Genomic DNA, 19,748 nt, shown 5'->3' on the forward strand with positions numbered 1-19,748 from the left:
CCGAGGAACTTGTCTTTTTTCCCTGAGCCTTGGATTTCCTACTCTCCAGTGCTGTGCGAGAGTGAAATGGTGCATGCGGGGTGACACATGCAGACAGAAACCGCGCCCTCAAATGCTGACATCAGGAGTCAAGCAAGACACACATGCAGCACGCAGCTCCCTCAGGATCACCATGCTGACTCTCTGGCCTGATAGCCTTCCTGGGCCCCTTTCCTTCACCCAGGCTCCACAGGCATCTAGGGCCTCCCCTGTGTCCTGGAAGTGAGGTGGCTGTTGTCCTGGGCTAGCTGTAAGCTCAGCTCTCTTTGGGAATGACTCTTTAACCCTGGCTAATGTGGAGCCCTGGAGATTCCACCTCAGAGCCTGACCTTCTCCAGGCCCAAGGCGAGAGCGGATGGTGGGAGGTGTTAGATGCTCCCCGCTATTGGCAGCCACAAGTTTACACAGGAGCACAGGGGCAGCCTATGCTATCCAGCCCTCTACATGGGTGAGACCTTAGCAGGAAATGAGCCCAGGAAGCCACCAAGCTTAAGGGAAAGGACTTGTACTTAGAACACAAGAACTGGTGTGACCAGAGATCTTCCCCTAGCTGGGCCTCCCAGTGCCATGGTCTGCTGGGAAGAAAGCTTCTGTGAAAGTCTGAGTCATTGTTTAGTTCCCCCAAGTAGCAATGCTGGAGGCAAGGCCTCATGTGGACCACAGGGACAGAGGTCTCCTGAAGGCCATGAGAAGGGCTGGAGGTGTGCCAGGAGGCTGTGACTGCAGGTCGCTGGCCCGCACCCCAGCACGTCACACTACAGGAGGCTGTGACTGCAGGTCGCTGGCCGCACCCCAGCACGTCACACTACAGGAGGCTGTGACTGCAGGTCGCTGGCCGCACCCCAGCACGTCACACTACAGGAGGCTGTGACTGCAGGTCGCTGGCCCGCACCCCAGCACGTCACACTACAGGAGGCTGTGACTGCAGGTCGCTGGCCGCACCCCAGCACGTCACACTACAGCCGCCGCCCCAGCAGAGGCCCCTGCCCAGGCTCTTCTCCAGCCTGCACGTCAGCAGTTGCTGAACTCCAAATGTTGTGCCTGCATCAAGAGAGCTGACTCGCCACATACGTGGGCAGGACAGTAACCGAGACATGTCTCTTACCTCATCTCAAACTCTAAAACATTCCTTCACATCCAGTCTTTCTGCAGCCTCGCAGGTGCTTAGAGGGCCTGAACAAGCCTCTTCCAACGTGCTTGGACTTCCTACTTCTCACACAGAAGATAGGGACTTGAAAACAAAACCCAGAAACCCTAAAGTCTTTTCTCTCTTGCCGTAACTTCTACCCCAAGTTGTGTGGCCGACATCCTTGGTAACATAAAGCGCAGGTGGTATTCATTTGGCTTTCTGGGTCAAAAAACCCCGTCTCAAATAACAACAACAAAATGATGATAAAAGCTTGGGTAGATTTTTTAAAAAATCATTTTGTAGTAGACATTTAAATTCTCAGCAATAATTTATGATAGTGACATTTCATCTAGTGGCAGAGCACAAAGAAAAGGTTCAAAGACTTCAAAAATGAGGTTACTGGGATGTATCATAGGAGTTAACATTCAGAATGACAAATACCACAAACCCTGGCATGAAACAAAGCTTACAGTTGTCCATGAAATACAGGAGCCTAACATTACAATGTTTAGCTATGCCTGAATCAAGGAATCACTTGTTTTCAAGGTAAGACAACAACAGTGGCTTGGTGAGCCATCTCTGAATGCTCTGTCCACCTGTGTCCTCAATGACTGTTTAAACACAGCGCAGTGCACACTTGAGAATAAAAATCACACAAGCTTGCTACAGGTTTCTCAAACACCTGTAAATTTAGGCAACCTAGTCTCCTGAATTCTTAAGTTATAAAAAAATTAAAAGTCTTCCCAGGCATCACAAAGCTCTCTCCAAGAGTATAAAATGCTATACACTTTTCAACTGTGAAGGTTCCCCTCTGCTCTGTGGGTTTAGTTCAGGCCACAGAGCTTGCCCACACTGCTGAACATGTGTGGTCTCAAGGAAGGTGGTGAAAGAACTTAGAAGGACCCTGTTTCCACATCAGTCTGGGCCGACAATGGCCTTAACCATAAGCATAGCCACGTCAGGCCCCTGCCCATTCTTCTTCCAATGTCAGATTCTCCAGCACAGAACCTGTCACTCCTCAGTCAGCTCTTCCTTGTGGAATGCCAGCTCATTCAACAAATCTTTGCCAGCTGCTCCAGCTTTTGAAGCAAACAAAACTGCTCCCTGTTTAAAACCAAGGCTCTTCAGACTCCGGGCATAATCTGCATATATGGAAGCAATGAGTTCCTGTGAACAGCAGTTAAGGAAGGAAGAGCAGAAGCAGTGGGGCTAATGCTCCACACAGGCTCCCCAGAGCAGAAAGGCCAGCTTTGTCTTCCTGTCCCAGGGTACCTGGTGCCTACTGTGAGCAGCATGGGACTATGGCACCTTGGATCAGCGGAGCCCAGTGCTGCTTCTGGAAGACCCAACCAACATCCTCTCAAACTCCCCAGTGCCTGCATTCTGCCAAGCCCTGGAAATGGCAGAGAACAAGGGAGGAGCCTGTGCACATCTGCGTTCTGTGTGAAAATCTCAAGAAGCAGCAGTTAGGGAGCAGATACTGACTTCCCCTGGAAGGGGTCCATACACCAGGGTATTAGGTTTCTAGACAATCGCGTTCTGTCAAGCTGTGGCATCTGAACTGGGCACCTGATATTAAGAGTTAAATTTACCAGTGACTAGCTCCACAGCCTCAAGTAAGCTCAGGCTTTAGTTTATCTTCCAAAAAATTTGGTTTACTTTTAGCTTTAAAAATACATATGCATAGAAACCAATACATGAGAAATGAGGCCAAATGTAGTAACAAGGAAAAGTACACCAAGCAGAAGCAGCTACAGAGACAGAAGGAATTAGGGGCTATATCCTCAAACCCATTCTTTTCTTCTACTGGGACTTGAGAAAATCAAATGTTCTTGTTTGGGCCTGTGAGTGTTCTGTCCCTCTGGTTAAAAGAGGAGCCTTTCTTCCTATAGTCTTCAGCTCCTGGATAAAACATAAAATTTATTCCATGTAATGTCTTATTTTAAAGTAACAGGCTCATATGCCTTTCAAAATTATTTTTCACCTTCTTTTTTTTTTTTTTGCTTTTTCGAGGTAGGGTCTCACTCTGGTCCAGACTGACCTGGAATTAACTCTGTAGTCTCAGGGTGGCCTCGAACTCACAGCGATCCTCCTACCTCTGCCTCCCGAGTGCTGGGATTAAAGGCGTGCACCACCACACCCGGCTTTCACCTTCTTTTTAGGTTCTAACAAGCATTGCAGACTGTCTGCACCCCATAGTGCAGTCCCCCGGTCTCTCTCTACACCAATAGTAACGTCTTCTGATTCTCTCTCCCTCTCCTGGCTTTGGTGAGTCACAGCAGGGATCTTTCTCAATACAGTATAGTCCCAAACACGTCTCATGCCACTTTCTTCTCTCTCCGGTGTAAACAAACGTCCCTGCAAAGGATATCTGTGTCCTCGTTGATTTCAAATGCGCCATACTTGAGACAGGCTTCCACAAATAAGGCCGCTCTATCGAAGTACCTCATGCTGGTCAACAGAACAAAATAAATTAGCCCTTGAGATTTGTCATGTGTGAATCATCCAAGGGTACTTTCTGTCTAAAGATCCGTACCCATATTCCCTGGAAGTGAAGTGCTCCATGAGCCACACCACCTTTCTAAGTCCTAGTTTATATAAAAGAGAGGAGTGGAAAAGGGAGGGAAGGAGGTGGAGGAAGGAGAGAGGAGGAGAAAATATATGTTCCCAACCCCCAGCTTTGTTCCTGACACTTAAAAGAGACTGTCGAACACTGATAGCACCGCAATCTACAGAGACATGACAGGGACCACGTGTCCACCACTCAGATTTAATAAGAAATCTTTGATCAAATTTGCCTCAACCTGCCTCCTTCAGTTTTCAGTAAATAAATGTCGCCTCAAAAGTGATGAGGCTCCTCTTGGGGATGTTAGGAAGGAACACATTCCACCTTGCCATTCTGTCTGCCCCTCGTACTCTGGGCTTCTCAGCTGTGCCTTCAAAGTTGAATCTTCCCCAGTTTTCTGAAGACTCTTTGTATTGTTAAAATAAGTGTCCTCTAGGTTCAGCTAATGTATTGGTGGAAAACAGCATAACTTTTAGACTAAACAATGAATGAATAAACATAGACTTTCCCATCTACCTTTTAGGGTATCTCAACAAACTTTAAAGACATTCTTCTCCTTCATGCCATGCACTGAACCCTACCCCTACCTCAAGTCTCTATGAAGAGACTTGTCCAGGGCCACACTGGACAGGGCGTACCTGTGAAGAGTCTCTGCCACACTGGAGAAGCAGCCCAGCGATAGAAGGACCAAAAGGGCCTTTGATTTCTGGTTAACTTGTGGGGAACAGAGGTGGTCAACCCAGCGCTTCAGAACATCAGCACACTCATCAGAGTTTAAGCGGACCTGAGGGAGAGGCCCATGTTAGAAACGAACACATCCTGCCCTCTATAAAGAGACCGACCAATAGGAACTAAGTCAAAGTGAGTGGGTTTTTCTGAAACCGTACAGCCCAGAAGCTGCTGCTTACCACAAACAGCAGGGTGATGACTGAGCCTGGCAACACTCTGGCCCAGGCTGGGTCGGACCCAGCAGAGAGGAATCAGCTGCTTTCACTTAACTGCTACTAATACAAGCTCCATTTTCCAAGAGGAAAAGCAATCTGGACTCAAGTAACAGGAATGATGAAAGCTGCAAGTAAGCTTTGCAAGCCAAAGAACACGTCTGACTCTGAATCATGGTCAGAGGTTCAAAACTGAGCTTTCCACCCCAACTGTTCTGGCGTTCCCTACCTTTGCAAGCCACGCCGCCCGATTCCATTCGCCGTATGTCTGCAGGTAACGGCAGGCATCTGCAGCCTTGTCTATCAGACAGAGCAACTGAACACCCTCTGGAAGAGAGAAGAGCAGCCCCTTAGGTGACCCTGCAGCACTCTTTTTCATGTCATTAAAAAATGATACCACATTTGACTTCATCTAATCTGACACATTTTATACAGGGTGAGGCATCCCTATCCCAAAAGTCCAAAATCCAAAACATTTTAAACTCTGAAATGTTCAGCACCAACATGATACCCCCAAGTGGAAATTTCCTTATCACAAAACTGATTCATGCATAAAGTTATTTAAAGCAGTGCATAAAATGACCTTCAGATTATGGGTCTAAGGAGCACAGGAACCATAAATGAATTTCGTGTTCAAACATCTCATTATGTATACACAAATATTCCACTATCAGAAAACCATTCCTGGTCTCAAAAGCATTTCAGTGAGAGGAACTCAACCTGGGCCTCATGGAGACATTCTTGAATCAAAGTGTAAGATACTAAAGCAGAAATCTACAACTTCCACTCAAGCAACCAGGTGGTAACACACTTCACAGCCTGGGAAGGCATGCCTTCCTTATGGACTTCACTGCTCTCATTTTCCTAGGACTGTCTGACTTATGCCATATGTCTTGGCAATTATTAGTTGTGTCTCCTTTCATGCTTATAAATGCTCTAGTTTAGTCATTTAAAAAAAAATTATTTATTTGAGAGCCACAGAGAGAGAAAGAGGCAGATAGACAGAGACATTGGGTGCGCCAGGGCCTCCAGACACTGCAAACGAACTCCAGACGCATGAGCCCTCTTGTGCACCTGGCTAACGTGGGTCCTGGGGAATGGAGCCTCGAACTGGGGTCCTTAGGCTTCACAGGCAAGCGCTTAACCAGCTAAGCCACCTCTTCAGCCCTCTAGTTTAGTCATTTTATAAACAGAATAATTTTCCTATATTTCTGTATCACATGTAGAAAAGGAAGATGCCCTGAACAACCAAACACTGCTGAGCAAAGGGTCTATTTCCACAGTACTGAAAGATAGAGCCAGCGTGTACCATACCTGCCAGCTTGCCATTGGCAATCATGTTAGTTGCCACCAGCTTAATGGTGCTTTGAGAGGGGCCTGAAGAAGTGACCGTAGTGACCAAACAGGCTTTCAGTGAATCACAATAGTAATGTTGGTTATCTGCACTTGTTTCCAACAGCAACTGCACAGCTCTGTCTGTCTAAAAAGAAAAACAGTTTTATCTAATTATGAGAATATTTTCTTCAACATAATCCTTTTTAATTCACAATGTGGAATGCCAAAGTCCACAGATTAAAAAAGATACCACTTCCTGCATGTTTTGTTTCCATATACAGAAAAAAATTAAGAACTGTACTACCACTGTGAGACAACAGGAGACATGGCTAGGGTAGAGATGCTGATGGGACTCACTGCCCCCTTCAGCTTTGTTCCCATCAGTGTGAGACATGAGAGCAAAACAAACTGCAGGACTTCAAATGTTCAGAAGCCAAGATGGCTCAACAGTTAAGGTGCTTGCCTGTGAAGCCAAAGAATCCAGGTTTGATTCCCCAGGACCCAGGTAAGCCAGATGTACAAGGTGGTGCATGCTTCTCGAGTTCGCTTATGATGGCTGAAGGCCCTAGTGTGCCCATTCTCTCCCTATATGCCTCTCTCTCTCAAACAAATAAAAACAAAATAAAACTTTGCTTTCTTTTTTAAAGAAAGCCAGAACTACAGGCTGGCTGACCCCAGTAAAGACAGGCTAAGTATGACAGGAAAGAGATACATACAAGTGCTCATGAGCATGCATCTGCATAGCAGTGCTCTGTAGTCATGATCACTAGCAAGCATGAAGCACGATTTGACACACTTGCTAGACAGAGAGCTCAGTGGGAATGTGCTTGCCTTGCAAGCACAGAAACCTGAGTTCAATCCCTAGCACCACATACAAAACAGAAGAAAAAAAGAGACATACTTGGCCCAAGAGCAGCAGCTGGTCTGTGCATTTCCTCGTGTGGTCATAGGTTGAACGTTTTACCTCCTGAAGATTAACCCTTTCCAGCTGAAATTTCTAGAACAAGATATTTTAAAAAAAAGTAAAAATTAGCATGAATTATAAAACTCTTAATTAGTTCCATTTTATTGTACTTAACAAAGCCATTTTAAGATGGAACACTTCTGTCATCCCAGTATTTGGAAGCCTTGGAAGGGTGACACAGAAGAACTGAGACCAGGCCAGGCTAGGCCAGTCTGGGCTACATGAGGTTCTGTCTCAGAAAAGTAACCAAGAAACTATCTACACACACACATACATATACCATACATGCCATACCCACATGCTATATACATCTGCACAGACCACATATACCACACCCATATACTACACACAGACTCTCTCTCTCTCTCTCTCCCACAAAATGTTTATGGGTTTTCAAATGAATCAGATCATTATTATGCCAATATGCCAAAAGGCTCATTGCTAGGATGTGCACTTCAAGTATGAGGTTACTTAGATGTTTCAGTTACTTAGAAAAACACAAGTAATCAAGAAAGGCTTGGTTATATAACGTATAGTATTTGGAGGGCTGGGGAGATGCTCAGTGGTTAAGGCATTCGTCTGTGAAGCCTCAGGACCTATGTTCCACTTCCCAGATCCCACATAAGCCAGATGCACAGGATGACGTATGTGGGAGGTTGTGCATGTGCACAAGGAGGTACATGCATCTGGAGTTCAGCTGCAGTGGTTGGAGGTCATGGCATGCCAATTCTCCCTTTCTCTCCAGCTAAGCCACCTCTTCAGCCCTCTAGTTTAGTCATTTTATAAACAGAATAATATGAAAAAAATAAAGTATAGTACACCTGGAAATAAGCATTTTCACAGAGCACATCATAGCAGATGTCCAGTGGGTTGTTCAGTGTCTCCTGGGGAGCGGCTTCCTTGGTCACCACCGTACCCTCTGACTTGGCTTGGGACAAACTGTGGAGGTAGTGGGCCGCCACCGTCCAGAAGTGCAGCTCTGATTCATCGCCATAAAGCCTGAAAGGGTGAAACCAAGGTCATAAAGTCACATGTAGCATGCAAGGCCTGGACAGGCTGCCTTGAGTGACCTAGGCAGAGGCCTGGTGGGCAGGGGAGAGGGGCGAAGGAGTGAGGCTTTATCACTAGGTTGTTGGATTCCCAACAATACAGGGGTCTTACTGCATAGAAACTTTTTACATGCCAGCAACTTTCTGTTACTGTGTCGTGGCACATGATTTAAGCTTGGGATAAGTTGGCTAGAAAAGATGGTAAATTATTTGCTCCTTATTCTCTGCAGTATTGACGGAAATGTCTTTGTTAGTGTCTACTCTGCAAGATAATGAGAAAGTACAGACTACTGCTTCTAAATGTAACTTCAGTATGTCTAAATGCATTTACATATCTGGTTTGTATATTACATTTGCATGTGTATTTTAGAAAGGTGCCTGAAGGCAAAAGTCCTTCCAATACAGGTGTCCCAGATCTCACATTCAGAATGTAACTAGATTTCTCTCCATTTGAAATATTACTCTTAACATTAGCTCTAAGTCAAATCTAAAGGAAGAACTCATACTCCTAAGTGTAGCCAAGTTTGGATGTGACTTTTACAAACTTGAAATTATCTCTCCGAAGACTTCAGATAGCATTACCTGGAAACAAGCAGGCACCTCTGCAAGAGAGTGAATTCTGGATCAAGCAAGAGTCTCTTGATGTCACTGCAGACAGGAGACCAGACACATGTAGGACAGACATTTTGAATCAAACAGTAAAGCACGAAGACATGTCGATATACGCTTACAACTCACAAAAGCAAAGTTACTTTGCCTTGATGCTAAATTACAAAAGCCAAGGACTGAGTGTACACCTGTCAGCAGCCTCCAGGATGGGGACTGGTGTAGCTCTGAACGTAGCACCAGCTCAACCCCAAGCTTTTGAAAAAAAATAAGCAGTTACCTAATAATAAGAATAAGGATGTCATTGTTGCTATTAAGTGTATAGTTCCCAATTAAACATAAATGTTAATCTTTGGATACAAAAAAAAAACCTCACCCAGCAATCATTTTGAATTTGTCATTAATAAAAGATTATAGTAAGCTTACTTTGCTAAATATTACTATTATCTACGGCAGACTCAGGTTGCAAAAACATGCTATCTTCTACGAAGAACTTTTCTCCTTGCTTTGCCTAGCATTTCCCAGCTATAGGAAATACAGCACTGTCCACTCACAGCACCTAACTCAGAACTCAGTTTCAAAGAGGAAAGTGCACATGAAGGGCTTCTCATCTGTGTTCTTAGCACAGATTCAGGAGTACAGGAAAGAGGCAGGCGAACCATGAGGATCTCACACTACAGCTTCTGGTCCTGCCACGACACAAGATGGTAGCAGTCTGATTGGAACTGGGTGAAGACAGACACTCTGTTCCTGAAACTACCAAGCCAGTCCTTCCAGGAAACAAAGATGGTGAAGCAAAGCACAGCTCTGTCCACAGTATCTCTCTTTAGCCATTAAGATTTACTAAAATCATTTTGGTTTTAAAAACATCCAAATTAAAGTATATTTCTTATAGTCTTATCTTTTAATAAAATACAGAGTGCTTACTTAGATAATGAATTCAACTGTTCTTGAAGGAGATTCTTTATTTCTTCATTTTCTGGATAATCACTGTGCAGACAAAGATTTTGAATGCGTTCATTATCTCTTCATTTACAACCACTTATTTATATGAAAGATGTTGTTTTAATACAGAAGTAACCTTTTAACAGACTAGTTAAAAACCTAGTTAGTAACCAAAATGGCAAAACTGTGCTCATCACAATTAAAGTCTGTCTTTATCTCATTGAGTCAAAACAAGGAGATGAGTAAAGGAAATTCTTGGCTTTGAAAAGACTGGGAAATTTAATAGCAGGCTCTAAAAACCATCAGATTTAGATTTCTACCATCCAAGTACTAACCAGACCTGACCCTGCTCAGCTCCTGAGATCAGACAAGACTGGCGTGTTCAGGGTGGGATGGCCGTAGACAGGCCTCGCGTCCCTGTTATAAAGAGCCATCACTGAGCAGTGACTAAAGGAAGGTAGTCCTCCCACCCTGCAGAGTGTTCACTCGTTTCTCTAAGCAGATAGTTCGAGGGCATTAGACACTCCCCTATATTAGGAACACATCCTCCTTCCACAGCTAACTGTGCCAGCCACACGCAATCAGTTTAGCAAATCAGTGGATTTAATTAATACCTGCTAAAATAGTTTTCCAGTTATTATTGTTATTTTACAATAAGCTAGATCATATATTTTATTTTTTTAAATATTTATTTATTTGAGAGAGGCAGATAGAGAATGGATATGGATACATCAGGCTTTACCAGCAAGCCTCTTTAACCAGCTCCCCAGCCCAGTCATACGTTTCATAAACACATCTCTAATGCTACTTTTGTAAAGAATTAGGCCTGGCCCCAAATCCCCCTGGTCTCCATCAGCCCTCTTCAAACTCATCCCTTTCCTTATGATAGCGTCGTGGTTGGGTGTATAATGACTTACCCCTGAGGATACCCTATACCCTCCCTGACCACAGAAATGGAGAGTGGCAGAACAGAATCCTTTCAGCACCTTTGCCTTTGCCACCACTGCATGTAAGGGTTATCTTCTTTCCAGCCCTGCAGTATGAACCACACTAATACTCACAGGCATTCTTCAAGCCCAAGTCATTTATGCAAAGAAAACCACAATGAAGTAACTTACATGTGTGATATATCTAAAGTATATCGCCCATTCCATGGCTGGTGGAGTAAGAAGGCTTTCAGGGCAAGAGAGGCTCTTGGAACAAGGAGATATGGGCACCATACAGGTTCTAGACAAGAAGAATGTTTTGAAATAAGGTTTTATATGCTAACAAAGTTTCAAATATAGACCACTTATAGGAAACCCAACAGAGAACAATATATAAAACTGGGAGAGACCATCAGAGTCACTGCTTGGGAAATGGAAAAGAGCCAATTCTCTGATGTAAGTATGGCTAACACATTCTCTTCCTCTTTTAAAACTGAAGTTTCCTGGTATACAACTCAGCACTACTTGAATAAGACTCTGTAATGACTCAGTAGACACCAACAGAGCTCACTTTACATATGTTAAATGTAGTTGTGTTCAGAGCATGTCTGTACCAGCAGATGGCCAGTTTATACTGTCTCAGACTGTTAAACTAACATGGCCCATCAACCTCAAGCTTAGCATTGAAGCAAAGGGGGACCTCTGTTCTCTGGTATTCCCAGTCTCCCTTAGGAAGCTATCCCTTGAACAGGCGATTAGCTTCCTGAATTCATGGCCCTGACAACAGCATACCCAGTAGCTGGTTTGTCTGAACACTAATAAACAAGAGTTGGTTGTTTTGCATGTTTCAGTGGAAAGAAACAGAAGCAAAGTGTCCCCTCCATGGGACTCCTGACCTTTGATCCAATGCTTGGGGGTCCCACTACCCTTCCAGCTCCCTCATGGCTTGCCTCTGTGATCCTTTGCATAGACACAGTTACTCTGCAGAGATGCAATTCCATCTATCCATGGTGCTACTTTACTGGAGTGAAACACACGTACCAATTTGGCACATAGTTTGAAAAATGCTACTATGATGAAGAAAATGAATGGTTAAAACAAATGGCTGACACTCCAGCCAGTCACTGAGTAACTTTTAAGTACTTCTGGCGTAACATGAATTCACAGCGACTTCTCACCTGAAAAGTCTATAAATTCAAATAGAGCTCAAGTATTTTTGCTAAAAATTTTCCTTTGAATTGAGGACTTCAATTTATTTTGCAAGAAATCTAGGCTCCCACTGAATTTTGAAGATTCGGTATCATAAAAAGTGAAAATATAATTAGTAATTGTTGGTACTGATTATACTTGAAATGGTACTTTATTTTTTGCCTGAGGTAGGGTCTCACTGTAGCCCAGGCTGACCTGGAATTCAATATGGAGTCTCAGAGTGGCCTCAAACTCATGGTGATTCTCCAACCTCTGCCTCCTGAGTGTTGGGATTAAAAGGGTGTTTGCCACCACACCGAGCTTTAAAATGTTAATTTTTAAATTAATTAATTAGAAAGAAAGAATGGGAATGCTAGGACCTCTAGCCACTGCAAAAGAACTCCAGATTCAAGCTCCACCATGTGCATTTGGCTTATATGAGTCTTTGGGAATTGAGCCTGGGTGTAGGCAAACACCTTAACTGCTAAGCCATATCTCCAGCCCAAGATGATAAAATTTTGAATATACTGATTTAAATATATTTTTTATTCAAATCAATCTCATCTCTTGGCTTGATTACACATGACTACTAGAAAATTTAAACTTACACATCTGATTCATATTACATTTCTAGTAAGTGATATCACTTTAGAAAACTATTTTGTGTAGTCATTTAAAATCATAAATACTATATATAAACCTTTTCACGTAAGTATCAGAAAGGGGTCAGAAATGTTTCTAATTCTACTTTTTAAGGCCTTTTTTATTAGTGAGTCAATCAACCACTTAAAATTCTATCCATATCCAAAAGTTCTGGGCTACTCCCCAAATATCCTGACAACTACATTTTTTAAAGAAAAATCTTGCTGGGCGTGGTGGCACACACTTTTAATCCCAGCACTTGGGAGAGAAAGGTAGGAAGATCACCAAGAGTTCAAGGCCAGCCTGAGACTACAGGGTGAATTCCATGTCAGCCTGGGCTAGAGTGAGACCCTACCTCAAAAAACAAAAACAATCTTGTCTTGGTGTTGGGGTATAATAGTAGTGTGCATGCTAAGCAAGTCCAAGGCCCAGGACTCAACCTTCAGCACCAGGAAAAAAATACCTAGCATCTAGTCAACTCCTCCTTTCTGTAGTTCTCCTTAAGCTTCCTTTCCTTTTAGATGCTGCCAAAGATTTGCTTCTAGACTAACTGATGTCCCGGATACATGAAATAGCAGACAAGGAAGGTCCTCCAGCTCTTTAACCAGGGGTTCTCTCTCTACACTTGCCTCCCTGTCTCCCTCCTGACTGGGAGAGGCCCATGAATATAATTTATCCTATCAAATGAGTATTTTATAATGCCTCCTATTTGTTGTTGAGGAAAAATGAAGAAAATATATCAAATACTGATGTATCAGTATATATGTCCTAAAATGGTTTTATTTTTATCCCACATCAGAAAGCCCAAAATATACTTCTAATTTCCCAGAATAAAAACAGTGATCTTTTTCCTGGGACTAAGTCAGCCGCATATCCACTAGTAAATACACAGCCATCTTTTCTGCAACTCTACATTCATGCTACTATGAGTTTTATTCTTTAACGTTTATTGAATGCCTTTCTCAATTTAAAGTTCAACTAGTAGGATATAGGCACATTTTATTGACATTTCCACATTACTATTTTAAGTTTCCCCCTGTCTGCCTGAGGTTATACAACTAGAAATTGAATAATAATTTTTTTCTTAATATTATAAATTTTTTTAAAAACTATGTTAAATTCTGACTATAAGCAAGATGTTTAAGTATAGTATTGAACAGTCAGGTTAATTTAAGAACAAATTGCCATGGTCTTAATAATTTTTCTATCAAAATTTTAAATCAAAGGTGAAAAAGAAAAGCTTTTTAACCATTTAGATCATATTTATCAGTTTTTACTTAGTAACTAAATTTAAAAAAAAATCATTGCTGATGCTCCTTGTATCTCCTCAGTGATCAGGTTCACGTGAGTATCTCTGTGTGCCGTCCAGGAGAAGAAGCCCTGACACTCAGGCAGAGCTGGCAAATGACTCACGATCAGATCTGGGGATCAGTGTGTGGCTTCTGCCTTCTTCTGATGGCAGTCACAGGTACAAAGTGAGCACTATTGGTGACCAAAGGTAGCAGCCGAAGGAGGGAAGAGGGTGACAAAACCCTAAGCACAGTACGTGTGGGTGGTAGCAACCTGACTAACGCAGGAAGCTCTCTGGCAGGCTTCAAGGGAGCATCAGGAGGCAGGCTGCAGGGCCTGTACCTGATGGTGCCCAGTACTGATCGATTCTACAAAGGTTCCAACAGTTCTCAGAGTAGAACCAGCAAATGAGCAAACGAGTCTCAAGCAATTTTCAACAAAGCCAAGAGCATGGAATGTGCACGGCAGGTATACCAAAAGAACTCTCAATGCAAGAAGTCCCGTTCCATTTCAGACACCAACTGCACCCCAAAGACCAAATCCACCTTATAAGCTGATGGGTAGATATACTTTCACTCTTCCTACTCTTTCTCAAACAAATCATGTCTGTACTTACTTATTTTTACTGTAATATTTTTTCATTCTGGCAAAAACCAAAGTAGGCATAATACGGTTAACACCTATTCTGCTTTGACTGGTCACATTCCAAGTCATAGATAGGAATTAACATTCATAAAACTCAGAATGCTTTTCAAAGTGACTTTCCAAAGACTGAAGGATGCAGAAAGTAAAGCACAGCATTAAAAGTTAACTAGATTCATGTTTTCTGACGAGACCTCCCAAATTCTGAGTAAGCAACATTTGTGAAACGTCTGCCTTATTAACAAGCCCCGAGAAGAGGGTCAGAGCCGGCACTTATACACAGCAGCCAGAGGCAGGACGGGCCCGACCAGCAGTGACGGGTGCCCACACCACAGCTGACTTGCTCTTCAACTCTGAACTACAGCAGTAGCAGCTCTCCCTCCAGGCGGCAGCTTGTGGCAAGAGCCAACTTTGAAGGGTGTTCCTTACCAGTTAGCTCCTGCTCGTCCATCCTAAAACACGTAGACTTCATAGACATTTCTAAGACCCTGATGCACCCATCGTCGGATGCCAAGATCACTTTATCTGATGTGCACCAGTCCACATCCAAAATCCGAAAGGTCACATTTCTTCCACTTCTTAAACTGCTCACCATCTGAATCTGTAAGAAGGAATGATGGAAAAGATGCTTGTCATCCTGGATTACGTGGTCAAGGTCAGTGTCTGTGGCAAAAGCCCAGAGCCCAGGGAGAAATGAACAGACTCTGGCAGCTCACAGTCGACATGTAGACTGCACTACATCCAGTCAATCAATTATCAAGCTATCTCCCCCAGAAAGCAAACATTTTTAAAATGATGAAATAATTTCTTGTAAGAAGCTTGGCATACTCATTAATGTGACCCCCACCACCACCCCAGGAAAAAGCAAAAGGAAAACAAACTAATTCCTACAGCTGGCAGCTTCCCATGTCTCTTCCTCAGTCTGCAGGGCTGGGCCTACCTCTTTAGTATCCCACACTTCAGCGCCATCATTGTACATTGCTATCAACTTTTGGTTTCCTTTGCCAGGGGCAAAGCGGATCTTCCTGACCCAGCTTCGATGGGTAGGTATTCCTCTGAGGACAAACAGATAACAATACCAAAGTGATGTGCAATGTTATCTAGCTGCAGAAACCAGGCAGGCTGTGGCCACCTAATTCCCTTCCTAGTGAGGTCTGATGACGGGAGAACCACTTTGCATTTCGAGGTAGGGGCACAGCTGGCTTCTTTAGAGCAAAGTCCCAGGGCCTCTGCAGATAAGCGTGTACCGTGAATGATTCGGAGCTTGACTCAAGGCCCTTCCTTCCATGTTTAGGTGACAAGGGACCTTGGCCATGTTTCCAAGTCCTGCTTACAAGTCACAGGTTCTCAAAAGAACCAAAAGGAGGTTGACTCTTTTTCTTTTAGTAATGAGTTCACTGTTGGCTCATACCTGGATACTCTGCCTTTCAAATCCCAAAAGTTTAAATTTCCATCCATATCTCCAAGCACTAACGTATCCCCTTTCCATGCGATGCAGGTAATACTACCCATACTTCCCTAGAAACAAAAGCAATGAAAACACACATGAGTTTCTCTGCTGATTACTACAAGAACACAGGAACATTTTATGAAATGATCATAATGAGTTAATAGATATTTTAATAAACCATTAATTATAAAGGGTTTTACTTTAGAAAGAATTCCATCTCATCAAACACAAATTATGGGTCCTAAAAGAGTTACACAGTAAGCCAGTTCAACTCTGAAGAAACGAGACTTATCTATGCTAGATTTACAGAAAAGTGTTGCCCATTGGAAAGAAACTACTCATCTCGCTATTCACCTCACTATTAATAAAAGTATCTTAAGAGAAACATATTTATTTCATACATAATTATGCCATCATTTTTTCTACTGAAAAAGACTCAGCTTTACTGATAGTTTCTAAAACCTTCTGGAATAATTAAGGTGAAAAAATATCCTGTATTCATATTTTAAATCTTATTTTTCCACTTTAAGAAATTAGATTATAATTAAGTTAGCCTAGAAACCACTGTTTCCATGGTGACATATTAAGTCACCTGTGCTGACAATCTACACCCTCCCACCTAGAGTGATGGGGGTTTGCAAGCCCACGGAAACGTCAGGGTGTGCTCAAAAGTTGTGCCATGTACATGCTCTGGGGCTCTAAACAAGCCCAAGAGAATGGCACGAGCCGACTGCCAACCGCACTGGGCTAGCAAAGCCCCTGCCTCCCACTGCTGCATTACTCGCACGTGGAAAGGGCCTGTGAGGGGTTGGTCAGTGTGTGTGTTCTACTTTAGAGAAAAAGGCAGTTACTAGAGATTCTACACACACGTTAAAATATGCCACACTTTCCTCCTCTTCTATCGTTTTTATATACTTAACAGTTTGGGGGCCAAAATCCAGAGGCAAACTTTCAAGTCAAAAGGAATGTTAAGCTGGGCATGGGGGCACACACCTTTAAACCCAGTACTTGGGGGGAGACTGCTGTGAATTCAAGGCCACCTTAGAGTATACAGTGAACTCCAGGTCAATCTGGACTGGAGCAAGACTCTACCTCAAAAAATCAAAACAAGGACAGGAGAGATTGCTCAGTGGTTAAAGCACTTGCCTGTAATGCTTAACGACCTGGGTTTGATTACCCAGTACCCATGTAAAGCCAGACGCACAAAGTGGCACATGCATCTGGAATTCATTTGCAATGGCTAGAGTCCCTGGAGTGACCATTCTCTCTCTCTCTCTCTCTCTCTCTCTCTGTCTCCCTCTCTGCCTCTTTCTCTCAAATGAATAAAAACAAATAAACAAAAAGAAAAAAATAACAAAAAAGTAACACTGAAAACCACATTTGAGAGAAGAGTAAGACAAATACTGGACTCAAAAGTTCTGCCTACATTCTATATTATCTCATATATATATATATACACACACACACACATACACACACACATAAATAAAATACCAGAAAAGAGTTCAGTGCCAGAAAGTAAAAGCAATAAAACAAACCAGTTTCTCACATACTACACAGATCTACCACTTCCTTACATGTAGTTTGCTCTTCAATGTGTGCCAATCTCACGGGTGGATGGATGTTTCCTAACATGTTCTTTCTTCAGAGACTTGTATCAGTTGTGAAAGAAAAACATTGGGCAAAACAAGATACTTGCTACATTTGACTAAAGGTCTCTACAAGAAAAGATAGAATCTGAGGCTGGAGAGATGGCTCAGAACAAAAGGCACTTGCTTGCAAAGTCTAATGACCCTAGTTCAATTCCCCAGTACCCATCAACAGCACATGCATCTGGAGTTTGTTTGCAGCAGCTGAAGGCCATGGCACACCCATTTTCTCTGCCTGCATCTTTTTTGGCTCTCTTTTCTTGTAAATAAATAAATATTTTTAAAAAGAGCATCTTATAAGCTGTGTGGTGCAATTACCATCCTGAAAAGGCCTTATTTTTTTTTAAACAAGAACACTCATGTGTCTAGTGTTCAAAAGTTTAAAACTTTCTCTCTGGGTGGGGTGGGGCGGGGCTGGGCAAGCAGCTCCGAAGTGAATGGATTATTTCTACATTGAAGTCAAGTATGAGGTGATCAGAAAGCAGACGCTGGGATGCTTGTGTGTGGTACTGGCAGAGCTCAGATGACACTGTCGTTGGGGTTCTACAAGAAGGCTATACAGATGCTACAAATGCAAACTTGGGTTTTCCAATGTTCAATACACTGAGGTTTTATGTCTGAACTCTAACAGCAGTTTTTCTTTTTATACATTTAAAGTTGTATTCCTATAGTAATTACCAAATATCACACCTCAACAGTTTTTTTTTTTACGTTCACTTCAAAATCAAAGAATGCTGGACAATATTGGAAGTTAAAAAATAGATACTTGGGCTGGAGAGATGCCTTAGCAGTTAAGCACTTGCCTGTGAAGCCTAAGGACCTTGGTTCAAGGCTCGATTTCCCAGGATCCACGTAAGCCAGATGCACAAGGTGGCACATACATCTGGAGTTCATTTGCAGTGGCTGAAGGCCCTGGTGTACCCATTCTCTATCTATCTGCCTTTTTCTCTCTCTGTCTGTCACTCTCAAATAAAAAAATAAAAATAAAAAAAACCATATTTTAAATAGATACTAGATTTCAGATATGACTTACAATCTATTGATAGTAAAATTTAGATTATAACATAAAAGGCACTCTCGTTAGCGTTGATTTTAGAAGCAATAAGGGTTAAGGTGAAATGCTCTCAATCCTTCTATAGTTGTTAATAAGGCAGACTTGCTAGCCAGCTTCTAAGAGGTCCTGTCTATTGGTACTCATGGCTCACACTAGTCACCTCCCACAATGAGAAGGAATGACCCAAAAACCAACAGCATGCTGTGGAAATGACTTCTGAAACTAGGTGATACAAGACATCTTGCTCTTTTGGCTCATGCAGTCAAAAGTTAGCCAGCTGTCATACTGTGAGGAGACTCAACCAGCTTTATGGAGACATCCCCATGAGGAAGAGCATAGCTTTTACCACAACCAGCTATAAGTTTTCAAAAGCCATGTGAGTGAGCCATCTTGATAGTGGATGCCCCTACCTCATTTAAATGACTTCAAATGACTATAGCCCCAGTCAGTATCTTTACTGCAACATCATGTCTATTAGCATATCTTATTTTTTTTTTTTTAATTTTTATTAACATTTTCCATGATGATAAAATATATCCCATGGTAATTCCCTCCCTCCCCACCCCCACACTTTCCCATTTGAAATTCCATTTTCCAGCATATTACCTCCCCAATACAATCATTGTAATTACATATATACAATATCAACCTATTAAGTATCCTCCCCTCTTCCTTTCTCTACCCTTTATGTCTCCTTTTTAACTTACTGGCCTCTGCTACTAAGTATTTTCATTCTCACGCAGAAGCCCAGTCATCTGTAGCTAGGATCCACATATGAGAGAGAACATGTGGCGCTTGGCTTTCTGGGCCTGGGTTACCTGACTTAGTATAATACTTTCCAGGTCCATCCATTTTTCTGCAAATTTCATAACTTCATTTTTCTTTACCGCTGAGTAGAACTCCATTGTATAAATGTGCCACATCTTCATTATCTACTCATTTGTTGATGGACATCCAGGCTGGTTCCATTTCCCAGCTATTATAAATTGAGCAGCAATAAACATGGTTGAGCACGTACTTCTAAGGAAATGTGATGAGTCTTTTGGACATATGCCTAGGAGTGCTATAGCTGGGTCATATGGTAGATCAATCTCTAGCTGTTTTAGGAACCTCCACACTGTTTTCCACAATGGCTGGACCAGATTGCATTCCCACCAGCAGTGAAGAAGGGTTCCTTTTTGTCTACATCCCCGCCAACATTTATGATCATTTGTTTTCATGATGGTGGCCAATCTGACAGGAATGAGATGGAATCTCAATGTAGTTTTAATCTGCATTTCCCTGATGACTAGTGACGTAGAACATTTTTTTAGATGCTTATATGCCATTCGTA

At 42.6% G+C, this 19,748-nt stretch overlaps 1 protein-coding gene across 1 annotated transcript in view; it reads right to left on the bottom strand.

Moving 5' to 3' along the window:
• Window positions 1-1,426: 1,426 nt before the first annotated feature.
• Window positions 1,427-19,748, bottom strand: part of Wdr11 (WD repeat domain 11) — a 67,988-nt gene continuing 49,666 nt past the window's right edge. The window contains exons 17-29 of the mRNA XM_004659290.3: window positions 15,674-15,780; window positions 15,203-15,317; window positions 14,692-14,863; window positions 10,693-10,801; window positions 9,557-9,619; window positions 8,606-8,671; window positions 7,796-7,973; window positions 6,912-7,007; window positions 5,990-6,155; window positions 4,905-5,002; window positions 4,373-4,518; window positions 3,540-3,619; window positions 1,427-2,337 (exon numbers count right to left, since the gene is read on the bottom strand). Of these exons, the coding sequence (XP_004659347.2) occupies window positions 2,180-2,337; window positions 3,540-3,619; window positions 4,373-4,518; window positions 4,905-5,002; window positions 5,990-6,155; window positions 6,912-7,007; window positions 7,796-7,973; window positions 8,606-8,671; window positions 9,557-9,619; window positions 10,693-10,801; window positions 14,692-14,863; window positions 15,203-15,317; window positions 15,674-15,780 (1,554 nt within the window). The 3' untranslated portion in view covers window positions 1,427-2,179. The remainder of the gene's footprint in view (window positions 2,338-3,539; window positions 3,620-4,372; window positions 4,519-4,904; window positions 5,003-5,989; window positions 6,156-6,911; window positions 7,008-7,795; window positions 7,974-8,605; window positions 8,672-9,556; window positions 9,620-10,692; window positions 10,802-14,691; window positions 14,864-15,202; window positions 15,318-15,673; window positions 15,781-19,748) is intronic.

Source organism: Jaculus jaculus, chromosome 1 (assembly GCF_020740685.1).
Source record: "Jaculus jaculus isolate mJacJac1 chromosome 1, mJacJac1.mat.Y.cur, whole genome shotgun sequence".
Classification (NCBI taxonomy): Eukaryota; Metazoa; Chordata; class Mammalia; order Rodentia; family Dipodidae; genus Jaculus; species Jaculus jaculus.